This window comes from Salmo trutta, chromosome 27 (genome assembly GCF_901001165.1).
Source record: "Salmo trutta chromosome 27, fSalTru1.1, whole genome shotgun sequence".
NCBI lineage: Eukaryota > Metazoa > Chordata > Actinopteri > Salmoniformes > Salmonidae > Salmo > Salmo trutta.
In genome coordinates this window covers 26,622,335-26,641,884 of record NC_042983.1, presented here as the reverse complement: position 1 = coordinate 26,641,884, position 19,550 = coordinate 26,622,335, and the positions used below count along the sequence as shown (strand labels likewise).

Sequence of the window (19,550 nt, the reverse complement as noted above, 5' to 3'; positions counted from 1 at the left end):
TACTTAATGAAGCGCTTTGGGATGGAATCAGAAACATCCACAAACGAGAACAGTGTGTGGTGTTCAAAGACCATGAATGATCATCTGTGGTCATCATTGTTCATGACAATGAGTGTGATTCCTTAGCTTGTGGCCATCATTGGCTGTGATACTGTGGATCCTTACCTTGCCTAACTGCTGTAGGAAGATGAGGTGTCTTTCCTCAAACTGGACTGGCTCCTGGTTCTCAAACGCCCCAGTGACCCACGGTGACGCTGATGTTCTGTTTGGCAGGAGGTCACTCTCCACAATCAGCTCATATTCTGTGGGCAAAAACAGCACAATGTCAAATCACACAGACATGTTCAATAATGACAGTATTTTTTTCAGAGACTTGTATTTGTTCCATGTCTGCTTGGATTCTCCCCATCTCTTTTAAGCCCCTAGCAGCACTTGGTCCACCTAAAACACAAACACCAGTAACAGCCTGGATATAATATAGGCTGGTAATATGGCCACCATTACACCCATAATTTCCTCTTCCTATAACAACATGATGTGTGACAATTATAATAATCATGACCTCCTTGAGACAATCAACTCAATGAAGAGACCCTAGGACCCATCAGTATGACCCAGTTTAAATCTGCAATGACTGTAGCAATGCACTGACCAGGCGTGAACAGGCTGTTGAGGTCCCTGATGATGACCCTGAAAGAGGGTCTGAACGTGGGCTCATAGTCCATGCAGCTGGTGATCAGGTTAGCAAGCTCAGTCCACTTAGGAGCAGGCAGCTGGTGGCGGTCCTCGTAAAATAGGTTTTTCTGAACCAAAGAATCATTAAAGGTACGTTAGTTTGAGACTCTTTGTAGTAGGACTGCATATCAAATTGCATTAGTGTAAACATACTGCTATATATTTCTAAAACATAACCTACTGGTATAGCTGATGTGATCCTCACCTTAGAGTTGTCCAGTGTCACCAGTGGTTTCTCCCCTCCACTGCAGATCTCCCACAGCGTTGTGCCAAAGCTCCACTTGTCTGCTGCAAGGCTCAGGTTGGTAGAATCCTCAATACATTCAGGAGGCACCCAGGGGATTCGCTCAACCAAAACTGGACCAGACCACAATATGTAATTAATGACAATCAATTCACACAGCATTTAGTGTTCAATAATCATAACTCTGAAATAGTACAATATGTTTTGAATATAATATCTAGGTTGTAATATTTTAAGATGTGAAAGGTTGTAAAAACTGAGGTATTCAAGGATTTTTGGAGGTGTGGCTCAGGTCATAGCTGGGGTAACTTCGTGCACACAACTGAGTTTTGATGGATAAATGTTGCCTCCTTCTGGCAGCCTAGTGGTAACACCGGTGTATCAGAGGAAGAGAGAGGAGAACTCACTATCTTTGGGCAGGACAGTGATGCTGACACCAGGGTCACTCAGCTTGATGAAGGGTGGATTCCCAGTTTTCCGGTCCTCTTCCCGGATCAGCAGGACGTTCTTGGCACAGACGTTCCCATGAGCAAGGTTCTTTTCCTCCTGCGGGATTGAGGGGAGGGGACAGTCAGGAGGGGACGGGACAGTGAGGAGCAGAGGTGCATCAAACCAACTAACTAAACATTCACAAACTTCCTGCAGGCACTGATGGACTGGTGCAGTCTGTGGCGTGTAACGCTGAGAATGTATAATTATCCATAGAGTCCCTTTATCAATGAGCAGCCATGTCTGTAGCACAGGTTGGGTTCAGCCTTACCAGGAAGTGCATGGCCCAGGCAAGCTGCTTGGCCACTTCAAGCTTCCACAAGATGTTGACTGAGTTTTTGTTCTTTTTCAGGTATGTGTCCAGGGAGCCAAACTTCACATACTCCTGCACCATGATATCTGTAAGAGTTAACAGCATTTTTACAAGGGTTAAAACACAATACATTTTCCCAAAGGATTAATCAAATGCCACTATTAATGAACCTTTTTGCAATAAAGCATAAATATCGCTATATCAGCTTTCATTGAATCCAGCCCTCCAGTAATGTAGCACTACATTACATACCAGAGACAACATGGGCCAATCTAAAAGCAGCAGAGGAACACTCATAGGGCACAGAGGCTGGCAGATTAAGAATGGTCAGGTAAGAGGGTTTTGATGAAACAGCTCGGTATTGTAATCCCCCTAAGAATAGCCCACCTTGACTCTGCTGTGGTCTCTTCTTCAGGTTACACAGATTATTACAGCGGGTCAGAGGATCAGCAGTCACAGTAGGGTAGTGGACATTAAAGGATAATAACCTAAGCTTAAAAAGCAGGCAGGTAGTATGGATGGAGGGACACACTCATTCACTTGCTTAATCTGTTATATACATTTCCCAACTGGGACAGACTGATTGACTCACTCTCCTCCCCGCACACACACACGCCGTAGTTCAGCACCAGGTGCTTGTGGGATAGCTGGCTCATCATGCTGGCCGCCTCAAAGAAAGACTGTAGAGAAGGAGAGACATAATCATCATTAATAAACACTGTCACCATTTATTATAGCCCACCATAGACAACGGCTGATTTAAGACAATAATGCCAATAAACATGACCACAGGCAATTGGTCACCTGCTCTTACTTTTTTTGTAGAAAGATTAAGTACTTTATTTTTTGCCAATCAACTCAGGAAAACAATTTAATGTCTGATATGTATATATATATAATCTGTGTATATATAATCTTAGTTTCTTACCTCCGAGTAGTTCCTGTGGGCCTTGTCCAGGACTTTCATGATGACGTCTGTTTGGTGCATCTCCCCGTAGTCTCCCAGCTCCTTGCGGACCCCTTTGAAGATCTTTGTGAATGTCCCTTGGCCTTGACTCTCAGTCTAAAAAACACACAAACAAGACAATGTCTACAATAAAAAGATGCATTCCTGAATCTTTCATTGATAAGAAACAGACACTGCATGCTGGTTATCCAAAACTGTACTAAACAGTGAGATGATGACATCTACAATTTTGCTGTATGAATGAAAATAAGACTGTGTGTCTGTGTTGAACGTGAAATGCTTACATATTCCAGGTCCTCTTTCCTGATCTTGTGGAACACCATTTGGTTGATGTTGCGTCTCTGTAGGGAGGGAGAGAGCGGCACGTCTGAGCCCTTGTTACTCCTGGATACCAGTAAACTGGACTTGTCTGTCAAGAAAGACAAGAGGACCGTATAAATCAGCCTTAACCATTGACAGTATATTGAGTTTAAGTGGAGCAACGCCTCAACATGTCAAAGAACTCTGCCGATTTAGAGGCAATAAATCAAGATTTAAGGTGGCACTCCAGTCTCCTTTTCACCTCATTTATCACCAGATTTACTTAACAGAAGGCACATCTCAATAGCTGGTCTTGGTATGACATGACATGGCACAAGTGGGCAAGCAAGGGGGAGCCCGGTGACATCACATCAGACAAAACACTTGCATGGCCTACACCTTGAAGTTTCCTGTTTTTATTTCGTATTTTTTTATTTAACTAGGCAAGTCAGTTAAGAACAAATTCTTATTTACAATGACGGCCTAGGAACAGTGGGTTGAACTGCCTTGTTCAAGGGCAGAACGACAGACATTTACCTTATCAGCTCGAGGATTCGATCTAGCAACCTTTCGGTTACTGGCCCAATGCTCTAACCACTAGGCTACTTGCCGCCCCAGTTGTGTCTAGAAAAATTATATTTTGCAAAACATATATTTTTACCATTAAGTGTGTGTACATTACTGTATTTATGCTTGTGATATTGTTTTTGTTTTTTAACAGGAACAATTCCAACATAGCTGGAGTGAGTCTTTAAACTCAGTTACCTTTGGATTTGGGTGGGCAACACTTGCTGAACTGGAAAATGATGCCATCAGAGCGCACAGTCTCCTTCTGATAGCAGCTCAGCAATTCCTGGAGGTTGCTGAAGTTCCTTTTGGTTCCACTCAGATTGAACTCTCCATTAGCAGCCTTAGTGATCTGGCAGTGCTTGTACTCAATGCCATCGTATACCTAAAGGAAAGCACAGGAGCAAGAAATTATAATCAAATCAGTGTTCCTGTGACATGATAGTTAAATATGTTCCAAACTGCTTATATTCTACACAAAGGTTTTCCAATATGGCAAAATTCATTCATTTATTTTTTAATCTGTTATGTACTAAAATTATAACTTAAAAACAGTACATACCCCCACGGTGAAAGTCAAAAAGTATTTGTTAAAGTCCTTAGGGCTGCATCGCAGGATGTACAGACCCCGCTTGTTCCCAGATTTTTGTAGTCTATTAATTGCAAAATCCATTCTGTGGAGAAGAACAGAGTGTATGTATGTGTGTGTCTCTGCAAGTTATTGATTCACAATCAGATGATGCATAGTGCTCTATAAGGGTAGGATTCCAAACTTCACTTACGAAATGGGACCATGACAGTGGCTTGTAATGGCCTCCACCAGTGCAGGAGGTGCCACTTCTTTGCAGAGGTAGTGGTGTGCATCTGTCGTCAAACGATAGTAGCCATCAATCAGCGATATAAAGGACAGAGCTTCAGAGAGGCAATTGAACTCCAGTTCCTGAGACAGTGCAAAAAGGATGAGAATACAACTGTCAAGATATTTATCCAATCCAAGAAAAACTGGAGTTGATGGAATGAGGTTTCAATACTGTGGCTGTTTCAATGTGAATATTAAAACTTCTTAGGGATAGGGGGGCAGTATTTTCACGTCCGGATGAAAAGCGTGCCCAAAGTAAACTGCCTGTTACTCAGGTCCAGAAGCTAGGATATGCATATAATTAGTAGATTTGGATAGAAAACACTATGAAGTTTCGAAAACTGTTAGAATAATGTCTGTGAGTATAACAGAACTGATTTGGCAGGCGAAACCCCGAGCACAATCCATCCAGGGATTTTGTTTTTTGAGGTCATTGTGTTTTCCAATGCTTTTCTATGGGAACCATGATTTATTAGGGCCCAGATTGCAGTTCCTATGACTTCCACTAGATGTCAACAGTCTTTAGAAATTGGTCGATGTTTTTCTTTTGAGAAATGAGGAAGTAGTGCTGTTCTTTGTACGTGTCACTCTGAAGGCCTCTAGTATTTTGGTGCGCGGGAACAGGAGCGCGCTCCGTGTTATTTTTCTTCGGTATTGGAAACAGATTATCCCGTCTTAAATTTGATCGATTATTTACATTTTAGAATACCTGAGGTTGGATTAGGAACATTGTTTGAAATGTTTGGACCAAGTTTACAGGTAACTTATTAGATATTTTGTAGTCATGTTGGGCGAGTTGGAACCGGTGTATTTCTGAATCAAACGCGCCAAATAAATTGACATTTTGGTGATATAAAGAAGGAATTTATCAAACAAAACAACCATTCATTGTGTCACTGAGACATTTGGGATTGCAAAAAGAAGATTTTCAAAGGTAAGGCATTTATTATATCATTATTTCTGACTTTTGTGTCACACCTGCCTGGTCGAAAAATAATTTTCATGTGTTTGTATGCGGGGCGCTGTCCTCAGATAGTCACATGGTATGCTTATTTTTAAGCTTTATTTTGATGTATTACACTTATATTTTCGTGAATGTTGAATATTGATATTTCTGTAGTTTGAATTTGGCGCTCTGCAATTTCACCGGATGTTGTCAAATCTATCCCGTTAACGGGATTGGCGCGTTAAGGGATCACTAAGAGGTTAAGAAAGGCTGGTGGAGGTGAAAGGCTGACGTCAGTCTTACCAGAGTCTTGCCGTCTTGTTTATTGATGGTAACCACTCGACTCTCCATCGAGCCCTCCTTATTGGCCTGTTTAATACTGATGTCAGTAACGTCTGGGAAATCACAGTAGGTCTGCAAGTCCTGCTCAGAAAAAGGTGGGAAAACAAGATGTCATTTGACTCAATCTAGAGGATATCATTCTTCTGAAACAAAGTAAAATGTGTTGATTGAATAACCTTTAGTGCCAAGAAGCAGAAAATTGCATGACACGATTAGTTCTAAGCCAGCAATGAGCCAAGTACAGTATTTGGTTTTGCCCATCTTCACTGGAGAAAATTAAGTCCTTGAATATTTTAAATTGTTAAACACCACAGACTGATCTGATGCAATCCATTGGCATTAGATTCAATTAGCAATGTAAGCCACTGTTGACCTACTGTAACAGCTCTTAAACCCATTAATTACTCAATTATACATTAACACCTCTAACCGTGGATTAGGAAAGAATAAAACGGCAAGGCCAAAGCTACACAATAGCATGACTTTACCACCCTAAATATAAACTTCACAGTAAAACCCTCCTGACAACAGCATGAAACCATCTAAATAATATTGGATACATTTTGCAGGTAGCTAGCTAAATCACTGGGATTACTGTATGAAATTATTTCATAGGCTATACGAGGCAACCAGGAGTTCAGTCATGTTTCCACTAAGTAAGAGATTGCACTCAAATCATAGTGTACTCATTTACTGTATTGATCCTTCCACTTTCAAGGAAATATAGTCAGTGATAAGTCTGATAATTTATGACATTTCAGCAAATTCCCCTTAGACAAGTGAACATGAACAACCTGGACAACACTGCTGTGAGTACCTGCTCAGAGTCTTTGTGCCCGTCTCTGCACCACTGGATGCCATGATCAGCCGTCACGATGATGGTGACCTGCCCTGCCGAGGATTCCCTGACCTGGAAGCGTTCGGTGTAGAAGGCCTGCTCGAGAGACTCCATGTTGATGAGGTATTTGAGCTTCAGGTCGCGTGCCGTAGCCCGGCACTGGCTGAACTGCTGGATGAACTTCTTGAAGCGGTAGCGGATCCTCTTCCTGGTCACGAAGTTGCAGTCCTGGATGTGAGCCCTCATGTCCTTGGGCAAGAAGGACTTGTAGCTGAGGTGACAGCGGAGAAGAATAGGATAAGTCAAGCCATATAGAATAGGTTAGTATAATAGGTACCTGTAGAATACCAAGAAACACAATAGACCATAAATAATTTACATTGCCAATTCAAGTCATACTGTTGGCCATACTACTTACAGTATTGTTTTAGGTATGGCCTTATGGCATTGTTGTAGATATCCAGCGGAGACATTTGTCTCTAGCTACAACTGACCCCCAGTACTACCAGGTTAAAACCACTTAAGTGGTTGGACATGTATTTATCTTTCCTCTGCACCTTATGGAATTGTAGATATCCAGCGGAGACATTTGTCTTTCCTTGGCTATCCTCATCATGTCCAATACAGCCATGCCAAGGCACTCCTCCTGAGTCTCATGTGTGTTGGCGATCTTCACCCAGCCATTCACAAAGTCACTCCTCCACTAAACACAGAGACAGAGGAGGGCTGGTTAATATATTGTAGTTGTCATGACTCTCCTGTGAGGATGCAAAGATCAGGTTACAATGGATCAACGTCTACAGATCCCTCTCACCCGCAGAGGGGAGGAGGGATTGGTGCAGGGGTTTTATGACACCTCACGACAATCGTAAATTGTATGCAGCAGACGACTCCTTTTGGTCTCTAGTATTGGGATTGGAATGTCCCTTTGTCTCCAGAAGATTTTGCCGCCCAGAAACTCTAAGTCCAAAAGTGAACACTGGGACAATATTTCTAGCATCTGGATGTGGGGAATGATGAGATGGGAAATTAATGTCTATTTTGTCTTGTCATTAAATATGGTATAAAAATATATTTTTTTTAAAGTAACTTCTCCAACCAATCTCCTGATTCTGTCTCCTCAACCCTCCTCTCCTCCCTTTCTGCATCCTTGGACTCTCTATATCCTCTATCCTCCCGGCCGGCTCGGTCCTCCCCTCCTGCTCCGTGGCTTGACGACTCATTGCGAGCTCACAGAAACAGGGCTCCGGGCAGCCGAGCGGAAATGGAGGAAAACTAGCCTCCCTGCAAACCTGGCATCTTTTCACTCCCTCCTCTCTACATTTTCTTCCTCTGTCTCTGCTGCTAAAGCCACTTTCTACCACTCTAAATTCCAAGCATCTGTCTCTAACCCTAGGAAGCTCTTTGCCACCTTTTCCTCCCTCCTGAATCCTCCTTCCCCCCCCCCCTCCTCCCTCTCTGCGGATGACTTCGTCAACCATTTTGAAAAGAAGGTTGATGACATCCGATCCTCGTTTGTTAAGTCAAACGACACCGCTGGTCCTGCTCACATTGCCCTACCCTATGCTTTGACTTCCTTCTCCCCTCTCTCTCCAGATGAAATCTTGCGACTTGTGACAGCCGGCCGCCCAACAACCTGCCCGCTTGACCGTATCCCCTCCTCTCTTCTCCAGACCATTTCCGGAGACCTTCTCCCTTACCTCACCTCGCTCATCAACTCATCCTTGACCGCTGGCTACGTCCCTTCCGTCTTCAAGAGAGCGAGAGTCGCACCCCTTCTCAAAAAACCTACACTCGATCCCTCCGATGTCAACAACTACAGACCAGTATCCCTTCTTTCTTTTCTCTCCAAAACTCTTGAGCGTGCCGTCCTTGGCCAGCTCTCTTGCTATCTCTCTCAGAATTACCTTCTTGATCCAAATCAGTCAGGTTTCAAGACTGGTCATTCAACTGAGACTGCTCTTCTCTGTGTCACGGAGGCTCTACGCACTGCTAAAGCTAACTCTCTCTCCTCTGCTCTCATCCTTCTAGACCCATCTGCTGCCTTTGATACTGTGAACCATCAGATCCTCCTCTCCACCCTCTCCGAGTTGGGCATCTCCGGCGCGGCTCACTCTTGGATTGCGTCCTACCTGACAGGTTGCTCCTACCAGGTGGCATGGCGAGAATCTGTTTCCGCACCACGTGCTCTCACCACTGGTGACTGCTACGTGACTGTGACTGCTCACTACACCACAGAGGAGTGGACCTCCAGGGCAACGGAAAGCTACGTGACTGTGACTGCTCACTACACCACAGAGGAGTGGACCTCCAGGGCAACGAAAAGCTACGTGACTGTGACTGCTCACTACACCACAGAGGAGTGGACCTCCAGGGCAACGGAAAGCTACGTGACTGTGACTGTTCACTACACCACAGAGGAGTGGACCTCCAGGGCAACGGAAAGCTACGTGACTGTGACTGTTCACTACACCACAGAGGAGTGGACCTCCAGGGTAACAGAAAGCTACGTGACTGTGACTGCTCACTACACCACAGAGGAGTGGACCTCCAGGGTAACAGAAAGCTACGTGACTGTGACTGTTCACTACACCACAGAGGAGTGGTCCTCCAGGGTAACAGAAAGCTACGTGACTGTGACTGTTCACTACACCACAGAGGAGTGGACCTCCAGGGTAACGGAAAGCTACGTGACTGTGACTGTTCACTACACCACAGAGGAGTGGTCCTCCAGGGTAACGGAAAGCTACGTGACTGTGACTGTTCACTACACCACAGAGGAGTGGACCTCCAGGGCAACGGAAAGCTACGTGACTGTGACTGCTCACTACACCACAGAGGAGTGGACCTCCAGGGCAACGGAAAGCTACGTGACTGTGACTGCTCACTACACCACAGAGGAGTGGACCTCCAGGGTAACGGAAAGCTACGTGACTGTGACTGCTCACTACACCACAGCGGAGTGGACCTCCAGGGTAACGGAAAGCTACGTGACTGTGACTGCTCACTACACCACAGAGGAGTGGACCTCCAGGGCAACGGAAAGCTACGTGACTGTGACTGTTCACTACACCACAGAGGAGTGGACCTCCAGGGTAACAGAAAGCTACGTGACTGTGACTGTTCACTACACCACAGAGGAGTGGACCTCCAGGGTAACAGAAAGCTACATGACTGTGACCGCTCACTACACCACAGAGGAGTGGACCTCCAGGGTAACAGAAAGCTACATGACTGTGACTGCCCACTACACCACAGAGGAGTGGACCTCCAGGGTAACAGAAAGCTACATGACTGTGACTGCTCACTACACCACAGAGGAGTGGGAGATGTGAACTCTGGTGCTACAGACACGCCCCTCTACGAGAGTCACACAGGCACAAATCTGGCGCAGGTACTGCTAGGAGCAGTAGCAGAGTGGAAGGTAGAGAGGCCCAATAGCAATATCTCAGTCACCACAGATAATGCCAAGAACCAAGTAAATTCAGTGATTGAAGCTGGACTGAGCCACAGATAGCTTGCTTTGCAAGTGATCAATTTAGCATCCCAAAGGGGAATCTCAGTGAACCAGATGGACCGCCTTCTTGGGAGGATCAGGAAGCACAACAGCCGCTCATGTGCTTAAGACCAACCAAGAAATGCTACAGCTACTGACCCACAAGCTCATACACCATGTCACAACAAGATGGAACTCCACTTATGACATGTTGGCGCGCCATCTTGAGCAGCAGGCAGCTGTATACTCTGCACTGACAGACAAGACCCTGAAAAAAAATAAAGACATCGTCACCTTGTCTGATGATGACGTGAAAGTGGCAGAGGAGGTCCTCCAGCTGCCCAAACCCCTCAAAATGGTTACAACCCTACTGAGCGCTGAAACTGCACCGTCTGTGTCCATGATCCTACCTCTGAAAACAAGGATTCTACAATCCATGGACCCAAGTGAGGAAGACAGCACCATCACTAGAGATGTCAAGGCTTCCATTAGAGAGGACCTGAACCCCAGATACCCCCCTAATGTACAGGACTACCTTCATAGATCTACTGCACTGGATCCAAGGTTAAAGTCCCTGTCTCACCTAGACCCTGCCCTACACCGGAGGATATACAGTGATCTCACCACTGAGATTGTGGCCACTGAAGACGTAAAAAAATAAAAGAGTGAATTACTTAAATAATAAACATAGACTAAGATTAGACTGCACTATGCTATTGCTATTAGAATCCTCCATTTTTTATTTGGAATAATAATGGATTTTATTAAATGTTATTGCCACAATTCTAGTTCTATGAAATATGGAAATATATAATTAGTTAGTTTAATAGATCAAGTCATTTCTTTCTGCAGGGTCAAGCCACAGAGCCGACAGAAGCAGGCTCAGAGGCATCTCCACAAAATCATTCGGCCATGAAGGAGCTTTTCGGGGAGACTTTTGCGAGCAAGGACACAGGCAAGACGTTTGCCAATACCATCAAAGAGGAGGTGGCATCAAGTGTCATTCCACTGGATGGTGATCCACTGGCATGGTGGAAAAGCAATGAGTGTAAATACCCTCACATTGCCATGATGGCAAGATGCTACCTGGCTGTGCCTGGCACTTCAGATCCTAGCGAGAGGGTGTTCTCCACGGCAGAGGACATAGTGACTGCAAAGAGGTCTTCCCTCTCCCCAGACAATGTAGACATCCTCATCTTTTTGAAAAATTATTTCAAGTTTCAGCTCAGGTCTGCTTTGCTTCTTTCTTTACTTTTTTTTATGATGTAGACACAGGCTATTGTTTTGTTCACTATTGTTCAAAGGAAGACGGTATCATGCCTCATATTACACTTTAATTTAACAATTGAGTATTGAATATTTTATTTAAACATTGAAAAGTTCCTTGCTTTAAGTAATAAATGGAAAGCAAAGTTATATTTATCTCCCTTTTATTTTTGCTGATCAGAAAAAAAATTTGTGATCCGTTGCACCACTAAGCACCAAAATACACATCAAAATATAAAAAACACAAACTACACATTCATACACACAATAAAATGCACAACAACACACGAAAAGCAAAACAATCATAAAAACAGACACATTCTTCAGTAGAAAATTCCCCTAACAACCATCTGAAATGCCCTAGAGGCACCAATTCCTCCCATTTTAAAGTGTATTGTAGATCATTCCACACGAGGTGCAAGGATATTAAAGGCTGATTTAACTATTTCTCTAGAAACCAAAGGAGTGAACGGGTTTGATAACTTGTCATTTTAAATCTTAAGCCCCAGTCATATCGCAGTCTCAATGTACCTGGGTTCACCTCTCCTCTTTTCCATCGAAGCACATGGGAAGTTGCATTGGAGAATCTCCAATCTAATTTGACCCCTGACCTAAAATTAGCTTGGCAAATTTAAGGTGTTAGTCGGTTTATCTCAATGTTATATCCTCTTAAAAATAAACTATTTATTAAATTGTGGCTTAATAGATCATTCATGTTTTACAGAATGGGTAGACAGTATGGGCACCTCTAAATGTATTCACTGACTGGACAAATTATATCAAAGGCCTAAAGAAAAGAACAAACAGATCAGGCTACATGAAGAGGTGGTAAATAAATCAAAAATAGCTTTGTGTATGTGTGATCATCTTGAAATGGTCTCTAATAAGAAAAGACAAATCTATAGATTACAGTAAATCTGTGTCATCGGTGATTAAAATAGTCTTCCTCTCTACTTCCGTGATAAAGACATGTTCCAATCAGCACTAAACCATACACTGTAGACGTCATTCAACTGTAAACATCCCAAACAAAAATATTGATGGCCAAACATGCATCGCCCATCAGCAATGTCAGGCAGGTGTAGAAATTCTTCATTTATCATGCAACTTTCCTAATAGGGGGCCCTTATCAAACGCAGTTGGAAGGTGCTCACATTCCACGGCTGATGTCTCGATATATACAGCGCATTTGGAAAGTATTCAGACCCCTTGACTTTACCCACATTTTGTTACGTTACAGCCCTATTCTAAAATGGATGAAACTGTTTTTTCCCCCCTCAATCTTCACACAATACCCCATAATGACAAAGAAAATAAAGGTTGCAAATTCTTTTTGCAAAAAAAACAAGAAAAATTACATTTACATATGTATTCAGACATTTGACTTAGTATTTTGTTTTAGCATCTTTGGCAGCAATTACAGCCTCGAGTCGTCTTGGGTGTGACGGTACAAGCTTGGCGCACCTGTATTTGGGGAGTTACTCCCATTCCTCTCAGCAGATCCTCTCAAGCTCTGTCAGGTTGGATGGGGAGCGTCACCGCACAGCTATTTTTAGGTCTCTTCAGAGATGTTTGATCCGGTTCAAGTCCAAGCTCTGGCTGGGTCACTCAAGGACATTCAGAGACTTGTCCCGAAGCCACTCCTGCATTCTCTTGGCTGTGTGCTTAGTGTCGCTGTCCTGTTGGAAGAAGAACCTGGAGCAGGTTTTCATCAAGCATCTCTCTGTACTTTGTTCCATTCATCTTTCCCTTGATCCTGACTAGTCTCCCAGTCCCTGCCACTGAAAAACATTATTACAGCATGACGCTGCCACCACCATGCTTCACCGTAGGGATGGTGCCAGGTTTCCTCCAGATGTGATGCTTGGCATTCAGGCCAGAGTTCAATCTTGGTTTCATCAGACCAGGGAATCTCGTTTCTCATGGTCTGAGCGTCCTTTAGATGTCTTTTGGCAAACTCCAAGCTGGCTGTCATGTGCCTTTTACTGAGTGGCTTCCGTCTGGTCACTCTACCATAAAGGCCTGATTGGTGGAGTGCTGCAGAGATGGTTGTCTTCTGGAAGGTTCCTCCATCTCCACAGAGGAACTCTGTCAGTGACCATTGGGTTCTTGGTCACCTCCCTGACCAAGGCCCTTCTCCCCCAACTGCTCTGTTTGGACGTTGGCCAGCTCTAGGAAGAGTCTTGGTGGTTTCAAACTTCTTCCATTTAAGAATGATGGAGGCCACTGGGTTCTTGGTGACCTTCAATGCTACAGATATTTTTTGGTACAAAATCCCTCCTGAGATGTGTGCAAACCTGGTGGCCAACTACAAGAAACGTCTGACCTTTGTGATTGCCAACAAGGGTTTTGCCACCAAGTACTAAGTCATGTTTTGCAGAGGGGTCAAATACTTATTTCCCTCATTAAAATGGAAATCAATTTATAACATTTTTGACATGCGTTTTTCTGGATTTTTTTGTTGTTATTCTGTCTCACACTGTTCAAATAAACCTACCATTAAAATTATAGACTGATAATTACTTTGTCAGTGGGCAAATGTACAAAATCAGCAGGGGTCAAATACTTTTTTCCCCTCACTGTATATTGGTTCCTTACTTCCCTGAAAAGTTGCATATCGCGGGGGCTATTCGATGCTAATGCAGTACACCACAGGATGTTTTTGTGCTGGTCAAGGGCAGTCAGGTCTGGAGTGAACCAAGGGCTATATGTGTTCTTAGTTTTACATTTTTTGAATGGGGCATGTTTATTTAAGATGGTGAGGAAAGCACTTTTAAAGAATAACCAGGCATCCGCTACTGACGGAATGAGGTCAATATCCTTCCAGGATACCCGGGCCAGGTCGATTAGAAAGGCCTGCTCGCTTAAGTGTTTTAGGGAGCGTTTGACAGTGATGAGGGGTGGTCGTTTGACAGCGGACCCATTACGGACACAGGCAATAAAGGGCAGTGATCGCTGGTTGAAGACAGCAGATGTGTATTTAGAGGGCAGGTTGGTCAGGATGATATCTATGAGGGTGCCAGTGTTTACGGATTTAGGGTTGTACCTGGTAGGTTCCATGATAATTTGTGTGAGATTGAGGGCATCTAGCTTAGATTGTAGGAAGGCCGGGGTGTTAAGCATATCCCAGTTTAGGTCACCTAACAGTACAAACTCTGAAGATAAATAGGGCGTAACAAAATGTTGTGACGTAACAAAATGTAGAAAAAAGTGAAGGGGTCTGAAAACTTTCTGAAAGCACAATACATACAGTACAACAGTCTGACAGCAATATTGATACTTCCTCAAGGATATAGCTAGTCAATGTTCTTATCTCAGATACCGCTTGGCTACAGTAAATGCCAGCCAATCAACCACCATTGTTTTTTCACAGCATTGTTGAAGGAAGGCCACATGTGCACCAATGGACAAACGTGTGCTTTAATGATCAAATCTTAACAAACATCATCACAGTGAATAGTGAGACAATTTGCTAGTTTGCTAGGTTCCGCATGTTACAGACTGACTCTTACCTGGGCAAAGAGGTATGCCATGACAAAGTCATCGAGGACAGGACTCTCAGAGCCCTTGGTGACTCCATACCGATATGCCCTCGTAGCCCCACTGCTGTACCAGCCAGGGAAATAGTACCTGAGAGACAGAGAGCGAGAGAGAGAGAGACAGACAGAGAAATTAATAGTTTATTATTAGAGAGAGTGAGATCTAGCGAACAAAAATGCAGAAACTATGAGCACAGAAAACACTACACATACCTTATTCTGAAGACCATGTCCTCATTGGCATATTCATCTAGCTGGAAGACATGGTTCGGGGAGAACCACATGCCGTCTCTCTCTCTGAAGAGCCCAAACAGGCTGCAGTACAGAGGCGACACACCTAAAGAAGAGTGGAGACAGAGGATACATCATGAGATAGCATTCATTGTAGAACTGTCTTCATAAATACAGTGCTTATGAAGCACTTCCACGGTACACATTTTTAGTTTCAATAACTAGGTTCCATCCAATTGGCGACAGAATTTCATGTGAATATCCTAAAATCCTCATTAGAAAATATGCACATTTTTCCACCAGTGGTGTTTCCACCAAACAGACTTGTTGCGAATAAAAATCAGTGTGTGAAGACCAATGCTCCGTCAAATTTTTTTCTGGCACTGAGCAAATTTCAGGTCTGCTCTACGCAAAATTTTACATTGTGAAATTTCTGTGCAACTTCCAGCATTTACTGTGAACACTGAGGCTGTACCCGCTTTAAGTTACCGTTTTAATAGTGGCTATTTGATCATCATGTAGGCCTACCTCCATAAAAAAACTATGGAAAATGCACCCCATAACATCTTAACATGGAAATAACTGTTCTATCATTCAGCCTACAGTAGCAGCCAATGTGTGGTGTTCAATCTAGGTCTACATTTCAAAACATACAGGGCTTGACTGTTTATCCACTTGTCCTTCAGACAAGGTGACTGACAATGCTGTTGTGTTGTTTGATGCAAGAAACCCCTTTACAAAATAAAATGCATTATTATTGTCATACCATTATTACAGAGAATCAGAAAAATTATGCTACCCTCTGCCTATTGGCTACTTAGCCTGTCTCAAAATACAATACTGCCCCTTTAAGACAAAAAAAAGCTCTTTACCTGTGTCCCTTTTCAAAGGTGTCTAGAAATGTACACGTTTTGTGCTCTTGTAGGAAGCAATCACTCCCCTTTTGCTGACTACAAATTATCTATAACTGGGCTAATAGCTCTCACTAGTAAAGGATATTAACTAAATTTGCACGTGGCTACATGCAGCTCTCGCTTTGCTCTCAAAACAAGCGCATCTACTCACGAACTCCCATGCTGTAAACAATCCAGTTCCAAGTAAATGGCACAGATCCATATATGGCAATGGTCTATTTGCATATAAGCTTACTGCAACTCTGATTGTTTATACCGCAATATTGCGTTGATTCGATCACAATTGCCACATTAAAGGGAAACGTTGATAGCGCTAACAGGGCAAACTCTAGAACTGTGGTCACCAACCTTTTCTGACTCGAGATCACTTTCTGAGACAAAATGCAACCCGAGATCTACCTCTCAGATTTTTTTTTAACATGACTTAAAAAACGTAAGCCTATGCAACATTAACCAATTAAAAACAGTACTGTAGCAATGAGGTTTGTGCAGTAAGCTATAGGCCCAACACATTAACACTGCATATTAGCTTTGCTTGAACTGCCCTGTCAATGCATTTTTGTTCTTGTTCGGGACACTTTTTAAATTATATTTCAAAATTTGAGGTAGGCTATATGATCACACCGGTACTAGATCTGTTGTTGTATTACTTGTGAGGCACAGCTGAGGGAGCATACATTTAAATAATTTGCTTTTTATTTTACTGGGCTGAGGGTCCTCGATATTAAAAAATACCCAAGCCGCTAAAAATGTTGAATACAAAGTGTTGTAAGAACTTAAACATTACCTAATTCATAAAAACAGCAACACTTTTCTGTATTCGTTGAGTGTCTCTCTCTAGTCACGGTTTTAAACGTTTTGAAATCTCACAGTATCAATTTTGCTGTAGCCTGTAACATTACTGTAGACACGGTAATCTGAGCCATCCAATTGGCCAACGGTAAACCTATAGTGCACTTGATTTGCTCTTTGGGCCCACCGGGAAGAAAGAGTTTGTACCTTCAGATACATGAAATGGTTAAAAATTGCAACAGTTTGCCTACCCGGCACGCAGCACAGCTGAATCAGGTGCACATACCGCCAACTGCCCGAGACTAATACAAAAAAATAGAAACACAAGTCTTTATCATTGGGTTTTTTACAGAAATTTTGGGCTTGACTAGGAATGCATTGGATCAACCACTGCTCTAGAAAGTTGAGAGAAATTCAATCTCAGTGCTTCTTCTCTCTGTGAGCTGATATTTCTGCAAGGGCAGTCTCGGGGCACGTGCCCAGTTTAGAGGGAACATTGGTGATGACGTAGTGCACACAATTTAATTTTTTTGCTAAAAATCTAAAGTTAAAAGTGTTTCCATTGCATTTTCAACTCTACCGATAGGTTAGTCACAAAAACAGTTATGTTAAATAGCAAATGTGCCAACTCTGGTCTTGGCATGTGTACGCCAGCAAACGGCTCGCAGACACAGTGCGGGTAGGCTGTGCAGGTACTGGATAGGATGGTCTACATGATGAGATTATTATGGATAAGAGTGACAATATTTTATTTGTCAAACGGCAGTCAAGCATCGATCACCATGTCACCAGAAAAAGACCCTTAATATTTATTGGAAAGGAGCATCACGCTCATCACCGTGAACTTTCAACACCCTGTGAAGTTCTTCATAATTTATATAGCCTAATAAACTGCATGGTTTCCAATTTCAAGACGTAGTGGGAGGACCACACTAGAGGTCGACCGATTATGATTTTTCAACGCTGATACTGATTATTGGAGGACCAAAAAAAGCCGATACGGATTAATCGGATGATTTTTATAAATATATTTGTAATAATGACAATTACAGCAATACTGAATGAACACTTTTATTTTAACTTAATATAATACATAAATAAAAATCTATTTAGTCTCAAATAAATAATGAAACATGTTCAATTTGGTTTAAATAATGCAAAAACATAGTGTTGGAGAAGAAAGTAAAAAGTGCAATATGTGCCATGTAAAAAAGCTAACGTTTAGGTTCCTTGCTCAGAACATGAGAACATACGAAAGCTGGTGGTTCCTTTCAACACGAGTCTTCAATATTCCCAGTTAAGAAGTTTTAGGTTGTAGTTATAATAGGAATTACAGGACAATTTCTCTCTATATCATTTGTATTTCATATACTTTTGACTATTGGATGTTCTTATAGGCACTATAGTATTGCCAGCCTAATCTCGGGAGTTGATAGGCTGAAGTCATAAACAGCGCTGTGCATCAAGCATTGCAAAGAGCTGCGGGCAAACGCAGGAAAGTGCTGTTTCAATGAATGCTTACGAGCCTGCTGCTGCCTTCCACCGCTCAGTCAGACTACTCTATCAAATATCAAATCCTAGACTTAATTATAATAAACACACATAAATACGAGCCTTAGGTCATTAATATGGTCAAGTCCGGAAACGATCATTTTGAAAACAAAATGTTTATTCTTTCAGTGAAATACAGAACTGTTCCGTATTTTATTGAACGGGTGGCATCTATAAGTCTAAATATTCCTGTTACATTGCACAACCTTCAATGTTATGTCATAATTATGTAAAATTCTGGCAAATTAATTACGGACTTTGTTAGAAAGAAATGGTCTTCACACAGTTTGCAACGAGCCAGGCGGCCCAAACTGCTGCATATACCCTGACTCTGCTTGCACAGAACGCAAGAGAAATGACACAATTTCCCTAGTTAATATTGCCTGCTAACATGAATTTCTTTTAACTAAATATGCAGGTTTAAAAAACTATACTTGTGTATTGATTTTAGAAAAGGCATTGATGTTTATGGTTAGGTACATTGGTGCAACGACAGTGCTTTTTTCGAGAATGCACTTGTTAAATCATCACCCGTTTGGCGAAGTAGGCTGTGATTCGATGATAAGGCACCGCAACAGGCACCGCATTGATTATTTGCAACGCAGGACAAGCTAGTTAAACTAGTAATATCGTCAACCATGTGTAGTTAACTAGTGATTATGTTAAGATTGATTGTTTTTTATAAGATAAGTTTAATGCTAGCTACGTACCTTGGCTCCTTGCTGCACTCGCGTAACAGGTGGTCAGCCTGCCACGCAGTCTCCTCGTGGAGTGCAATGTAATTGGCCATAATCGGCGTCCAAAAATGCTGATTACCGATTGTTAATCGGCCATGCCGATTAATCGGTCGACCTCTAGACCACACAACATATCAAAGTAAACTTGGAGTCCTGCGATGAGATGATGGTTATTATACAATGGTTTCCACCACCCTTTCTCGCAAAATTAATTTTACCAACACAAAAAGATCTGACCATGTCGAACGAACAAATTATCTTTCGGCATTTATATAATTGTACCGATATGTCCTGTTTACATCACAGCTGTCGTGATTTTTTTAATGTACTGTATGACTTTACTCGCATAAAAACTGTGGATGGAAACATGATTAATTTCACAACAACACGAAAATATTGTATCTATCATCAACATTTAGGAGAC

General features: G+C 42.6%; 1 protein-coding gene across 1 annotated transcript in view; it reads right to left on the bottom strand.

Annotated features, from left to right (window-relative positions):
• The window catches only part of jak2b (Janus kinase 2b), a 40,574-nt gene that overhangs the window by 16,143 nt on the left and 4,881 nt on the right, over positions 1-19,550 (bottom strand). The window contains exons 3-18 of the mRNA XM_029717509.1: positions 15,115-15,238; positions 14,875-14,992; positions 7,158-7,303; positions 6,580-6,871; positions 5,724-5,843; positions 4,398-4,555; positions 4,178-4,289; positions 3,814-4,000; positions 3,033-3,157; positions 2,710-2,844; positions 2,374-2,461; positions 1,740-1,867; positions 1,387-1,525; positions 941-1,092; positions 653-803; positions 166-302 (exon numbers count right to left, since the gene is read on the bottom strand). Coding sequence (XP_029573369.1) covers positions 166-302; positions 653-803; positions 941-1,092; positions 1,387-1,525; positions 1,740-1,867; positions 2,374-2,461; positions 2,710-2,844; positions 3,033-3,157; positions 3,814-4,000; positions 4,178-4,289; positions 4,398-4,555; positions 5,724-5,843; positions 6,580-6,871; positions 7,158-7,303; positions 14,875-14,992; positions 15,115-15,238 — 2,312 coding nt within the window. The remainder of the gene's footprint in view (positions 1-165; positions 303-652; positions 804-940; positions 1,093-1,386; positions 1,526-1,739; positions 1,868-2,373; positions 2,462-2,709; positions 2,845-3,032; positions 3,158-3,813; positions 4,001-4,177; positions 4,290-4,397; positions 4,556-5,723; positions 5,844-6,579; positions 6,872-7,157; positions 7,304-14,874; positions 14,993-15,114; positions 15,239-19,550) is intronic.